At 42.0% G+C, this 6,872-nt stretch overlaps 1 protein-coding gene across 1 annotated transcript; it reads left to right on the top strand.

Annotated features, from left to right (window-relative positions):
• The first annotated feature begins 5,297 nt into the window (after positions 1-5,297).
• On the top strand, positions 5,298-6,515 carry LOC103676329 (olfactory receptor 7G2-like). Its single transcript, XM_008705487.2, has one exon. The coding sequence runs from the start codon at positions 5,559-5,561 to the stop codon at positions 6,513-6,515; it is 957 nt and encodes a 318-aa protein (XP_008703709.1). The 5' UTR covers positions 5,298-5,558.
• The last annotated feature ends 357 nt before the right edge of the window (positions 6,516-6,872 follow it).

Genomic DNA, 6,872 nt, shown 5'->3' with positions numbered 1-6,872 from the left:
GGTTAAGGAGGGCACTTGTGATGAGCACGGGGTGTTGTGTGGAAGTGTTGAATCAGTATATTGTACATCAGAAACAAACATTACACTCTATGTTAACTAACTGGGATTTAAATAAAAAATTTTAAAAAAAAGAGTAGCAGAATGATAAAAAAAAAAAAGTGTCATAATTTCAACCCATGACCCACAAATGTGGAGAAAAATGTACACTGAACCCACTGCGATGAAATTGAAAATGGCATTTATGAAATTCTAAAGTCTTGTCTATATTGATCACAGATTAGTTTACAGATTATAGATTCAAATCTGCAGTATGAACTATACAGAATAAAAATTAATGTTCAGGAAACATGCAATGGCTGTTAGAAAAAACCATCACTGTTTGCGTTTTTACATAGCTTAGCTGTATTTATAAATATACATTTTTATACCCATGTATATAAACTGTGTATTCACACTTAAAGTTAGAATCTGGTTTCCTAACAATTGTTGGAGAGGATGTGGAGAAAGGGGATCCCTCGTACATTGTTGGTGGGAATGCAAGTTGGTACAGCCACTCTGGAAAACCGTGTGGAGGTCCCTTAAAAAGTTAAAAATTGAGCTACCCTATGATCCAGCCATTGCACTACTGGGTGTTTACCCCAAAGATACAGACGTAGTGAAGAGAAGGGCCATATGCACCCCAATGTTCATAACAGTATTGTCCACAATAGCTAAATCGTGGAAGGAGCCGAGATGCCCTTCAACAGATGACTGGATTAAGAAGTTGTGGTCCATATATACAATGGACTATTACTCAGCTATCAGAAAGAACGAGTTCTCAACATTTGCTACAACACGGACGGCACTGGAGGAGATAATGCTAAGTGAAATAAGTCAAGCAGAGAAAGACAACTATCATATGATTTCTCTCATCTATGGAACATAAGAACTAGAATGATCAGTAGGGGAAGAAAGGGATAAAGAAAGGGGGGGTAATCAGAAGGGGGAATGAAACATGAGAGACTATGGACTCTGAGAAACAAACTGAGGGCTACAGAGGGGAGGGGGGTGGGGGAATGGGATAGGCCGGTGATGGGTAGTAAGGAGGGCACGTATTGCATGGTGCACTGGGTGTTATACACAACTAATGAATCATCGAGCCTTACATCGAAAACCGGGGATGTACTGTATGGTGACTAACATAATATAATAAAAAATCATTATTAAAAAAAAAAAGAATCTGGTTTCCTGATACCACTAATTACATCGAGATGCCTTTGCCTTTATCTAAACACCGAAGACTGGAGTCCAGTTAGAGAGGGATGGTGCATCTGTACGTGCAAGGTGTGTGAAATGGGGGCGAGGAGGAACAGGTGGAGAGAACACCTGGCCGCACATGGTGAGGGATTCGACATCACGAATTGCTCCCTTCTATTGTGTTGGTCTTCAAGGATTTGCACAGCCTGGGGATAAGACTGATACTAAAAATATTTGTCTAATGAGGAGCTTTGGATATTGATTCCCTAGGGATATAGAGAGACTGTAGAGTCAGCCTGCGACAACCTCATTCCACAGCCCTTCGCTAGTCAAGAAGAAGCACACCTGAGGTTCCATCCAGGAATGATCTTTCTTGACCACGAGCCCATTGCCTCACTTAGCGTCCCGGCCCTTCCTGAAGACAGACCTTCTGTCTTTAGGATCCCGGCGCTATGTCACGCATCATTCCACACTGATGCCAGCCAGGTAACTGAAAGTCCCTTAGTTAATGCTTCTGTAAGGAGGGCAATATTTTACTGCCGATTCATCCAGGGGAAGCAATGAGGAGTGTGTGTGCCTGTAATGACGAGAACCGAGTGTCCCACGCGCTCCAGCCGGTCTTCCTGTTAACAGGTTCCCACGTGTGTTTGTACTGATACACTGATCTTCACCCTGTTCTCAATCTGCTGGTCTCCTAATCTCTCTAAAAAATGGCAGAACCCAGTTATTCTCCAGGGCAGAAAAATCCACCCCTTCTCCAACAAGATGACTGTTATAAAACTTTCTGGTATTTACTTGAATTTTTGTGGTGGTCATGGGGAGGGGTTTTGGTCAGCTCTTCCTTTTATTTGCATTCCTGGTTCTTTTTTTTTTTTTTTAAAGATTTTATTTATTTATTTGACAGAGATAGAGATAGCCAGCGAGAGAGGGAACACAAGCAGGGGGAGTGGGAGAGGAAGAAGCAGGCTCATAGCAGAGGAGCCTGATGCGGGGCTCAATCCCACAACGCTGGGATCACGCCCTGAGCCGAAGGCAGACACTTAACCGCTGTGCCACCCAGGCGCCCCTGCATTCCTGGTTCTTGATACACCACTGTGCAGAGGAGTATATTATCCCTGAGCTTGCTTGCGGACAGTGAGGAGAAAGTGGAGACACGGAGAGATCTAGCTGGCTGCCTTCTTAGTACACCTGTTTCTCTGTAAAATGAACAATGATTCTGTATAAGAACAACAGAGATAGGGGCGCCTGGCTGGCACAGCGGTAAGGAAGTAGATGGTGTTCCCTCTCTCACTGGCTGTCTCTATCTCTGTCAAATAAATAAATAAAATCTTTAAAAAAAATTAAAAAATAAAAAAAAAAAACCTATTTAGAATGAAGATGGTGACGTGTGAATTTTATGCTGTTGCTTGGTGGGTACCACCTTTCATGTACCTCTATGGGTTTTTTTTGTTTCTGCTTGAATAATCCATAATAAAAATAAACCTAACAGGTTTCTATTTTTATTATGGATTATTCCTTGTAATGGTTCAAAATATATTTAAATTTTTCTAATGATGTATACTTTATGTCATTCAAAAATATTTCCCTTATAGGTTTTCATTATTTATACTTAGTTGTATATCTAATACATCTTATTATGTAATTTTTTTTAATTGCCACATATTTTTAAAGCTTTTATTCATGAGAGAGAGAGCACACGCACGTGCACAAGCAGGGGCAGGGGCAGGGGCAGAGAGAGAATCAGGCTCCCCACCAAGCAGGGAGCCTGACGTTGGGCTCCATCCTGGACCCTGGGATCTTGACCTGAGCCAAAGGCAGATGCTAAACCGACTGAGCCACACAGGTGACCCTAACTGCTATATTTTTCATCATATGTCCATTTCTTTTCTTTTAAGATTGTATTTATGTATATTGGTGGAGGAGAGCATGAGTAGGGGGAGGGACAAGCAGACTCCCGGCTGAACTTGGAGCCTGGCAGAAAGTCTTGATCCCAGGACCCTGAGATCATGACCGGAGCCAAAGTCAGACATTTAACAGACTGAGCCATCCAAGCACCCCCATCATATATCCATTTCATTTTATTTTTCTCTTTTTAAAATTTTTAATTTAATTTAAATTCAATTAATTAACATTTAGTGTATTATTAGTTTCAGAGGTAGAGGTCAGTGATTCATCAGTTGCATATAACACCCAGTGCTCACCACATCACGTGCCCTCCTTAATGCCCATCACCCAGTTACCCCATCTCCCACTGTGTCCATTTCAAATGAATATTGATATTATTGATGAGTCCTTCATTCTTTTTCTACATGATAAAAGTTCCCGGCTGATAATCATTTCGCAGAAATTTGCAGTTATCATGCTAGGGGTATTCTTTCTTTCTGTCTTTCCTCAACTCACCCCACCCCACTGTTTCCTTGGGAGGAGTGAAATGTACAAGGTGCTGTTTTTCATGGCAGGAAAAACACACACACACAGTAGGAAAAGACAGAACAAGGGTCCTGTATACTGAGTACGTGCCAGATGATTTTCCTCTATTCATTTCCCATCATTGCAACATCCCCATGAGGTTTTACGATAGTCCCCATTATAAAATGAGGACACCAGGCTTTTCATAAGTGAACAATTCTTCCCCCCACCCCAACACACAAATCAAGTATTGGTCTGGATTAAATTCAGTATTTAAGTCTAAGTAATACACCAAATGATAAAGGCTGTCATGGCCACTCTGTCTCCTTCAGGCAAGGCCACTTGTGTCTCCACTGCTTTACAGAAGTCCTACTGTTAAGGATGCCTGATTATCTTATGATTGAGTCCATCTTACCTTATAATTCTCTGTCTTCCAAGGACCAAAAATTGTTGCTCTTTTCACCTATTTGTTTTTAGAAGACTATGCTTCCTTTCTCTCTCATTTAGCTGTTTGTTTGTTTTTAATGATATTCCTGCTACCTACCACCTAGGGAAGAGGTCTCCTTAGGATAAGATAGAGAATGTCATTGACATTTGCCCAGCTTCTCTTAGAATTAATTGCTGATGCTGGTGGGTAGTGTTTCCATGGGGGAGTCTCATGAGCTTCAAGTTTATATGCAACACTTTCTAATCTTTGCTGGGGTACCGAGCATATGCTTGGACGGATGTCATGCACCTGGTACTCAGTACTACATGGGTAAGGTGGACATATGCTGTAGACAAGGGGTAAGATTTGGGGCATTGTTCAAGATGAATACATTAAGATCTTAAAGGAAAGTTTATGAAATCTGAATGTTGGCTTAAGATAATGCTAAGTGAAATAAGTCAAGCAGAGAAAGATAATTATCATATGATTTCTCTCATCTATGGAACGTAAGAACTGGGAAGATCGGTAGGGGAAGAAAGGGATAAAGAAAGGGGGGGTGATCAGAAGGGGGAATGAAGCATGAGAGACTATGGACTATGAGAAACAAACTGGGGGCCTCAGAGGGGAGGGGGGTGGGGGAATGGGATAGGCCGGTGATGGGTAGTAAGGAGGGCACGTATTGCATGGTGCACTGGGTGTTATACGCAACTAACAAATCATCGAACTTTACATTGGAAACCGGGGATGTACTGTATGGTAACTAACATAATATAATAAAAAAACATTAAAAAAAGAATGCTGATTCTGTATTATCCAGAGGCATTAACAATGATTGGTCTAGACAATCAACTCAGCAGTCAAACCATTTGAGTTCACACCCTGTCTTTTCCAGGCACCGTGCACTTCACGCCACCTGAATGTCCCTATAGATAAATGGGCAGTATGATCTAACTCATCTGTAATTTGACAAGCCCTTCAGCCGATTCTGAGGCACATCAAGGGTTGGGCACCACACTCGACCACAGAGACTGGATAACTTCATCCTCGTCTGCTTGTTTGAGACAAGGAATATTTCTGAAGGAAATGTCACGGTTTATTCTTTGTTTCAGTCTCAGCACTTGGCACACTGTGTGAAAAAGAGCTGGTGATCAATAAAAATTTGAGCCAAAAATTTGAGTGGAGGAAAGAAAAGTAAGAGATGATGATGATGATGGAGGGAGAAATTAGCGGAGGGAGAGATTTGAATATTCTCTTGGTTTCACCATATACATAAAGTTCTATTTCTTTTTACTTAAGCACTGGCTCTCAAACTTTACCATATATCACATTTATCTGGGGGGTTGTGAAAACATAGATTGCTGGTCCTTACCTCCGAGTTTATCAGCAGTGTATCTAGAGCAGTACCAAGAATTTGCATTTCTAAGTAGTTCCCAGGTGATGCATCCAGAGACCATTCATTTTATTTTACTTTTATCCCATCTTTTCCATGAGATTCATCAACAATATGGAACCCAGGAATCACACAGATGTCTCAGAATTTCTTCTGCTAGGACTGACAGACGATCCAGAACTGCAGCCCTTCCTATTCTGCCTCTTCCTGTCCATGTACCTGGTCACACTCCTGGGAAATTTGCTCATCATCCTGGCTGTCATTTCTGACCCCCACCTCCACACCCCCATGTACTTCTTCCTCTCCCACCTGTCCTTCACTGACATCTGTTTAAGCACAACCACCATCCCAAAGATGCTGGTGAACATCCAAGCACAGAATCAGAGCATCACTTATACAGGCTGCCTCACCCAGGTTGGATTTGTCCTGGCTTTTGGTGGTTTTGAAAATTTTCTCCTTGCAGCAATGGCCTATGACCGCTATGTGGCCATTTGTCACCCCTTGAGGTACACTGTTATCATGAACGCCCAACTCTGTGTTCTGCTGATTCTACTCTCACTGTTCTTCAGCCTTGTGGTTGCCCTGCTCCATAGTCTAATGGTGCTACGGTTATCCTTCTGCAAGGACTTGGAAATCCCCCATTTCTTCTGTGAACTTGCTCAGGTCATCAAGATTGCCTGTTCTGATACCCTCATCAATAACATCCTGATTTATTTTGTGGCTAGCCTATTTGGTGGTATCCCTCTCTCTGGGATCATTTTCTCTTATACGCAAATTGTCTCCTCTGTTCTGAGAATGCCATCAGTCGGGGGAAAGCTCAAAGCTTTCTCCACCTGTGGGTCTCACCTGTCAGTTGTGTCCCTGTTCTATGGGACCGTTGTTGGAGTGTACATTAGTTCTGTAGTTACTGACTCTTCCAAGAAGACTACAGTGGCTTCAGTGATGTATGTTGTGGTTCCTCAAATGATGAACCCTTTTATCTACAGCCTGAGGAACAGGGACATGAAGGGAGCCTTGAGAAAACTCATCAGTGGGATGCCTTCTTTGCTGTGATTATGTCATCTACTTTGGACTTGGGTTTCTAGAAGGAGGCAAAATGATAGGAATCCAGGATGTGCCATAATGCTTGATTTTTCCATCACTGAACTCCTCTAAACTAGCCAGACAACAGAATGCCCAAGTTACTTTTTGAAACATACTTTGCTTTTTTGTCTAGTCTTATGTAAATAAGTTTCAGTTTCTTTGCTCAGGTTCTACACAGAAGCCGAGCCTGAGGCAAGTGTTCTTTTTATAGTGATTTTTTTAATCACTCTCAGAAGAAATATTGCAGAAAGTATGAAGGACAGAGAAAGTATTGAAACAAGACTGGGGTCCTATCTGGAGACTAGCTTCCACCTGATTTCAGGGTAG

The sequence above is a fragment of the Ursus maritimus genome, unplaced genomic scaffold (assembly GCF_017311325.1).
Source record: "Ursus maritimus isolate PB19 unplaced genomic scaffold, ASM1731132v1 scaffold_14, whole genome shotgun sequence".
NCBI lineage: Eukaryota > Metazoa > Chordata > Mammalia > Carnivora > Ursidae > Ursus > Ursus maritimus.
This window is presented reverse-complemented; position numbering and strand designations above follow the sequence as displayed.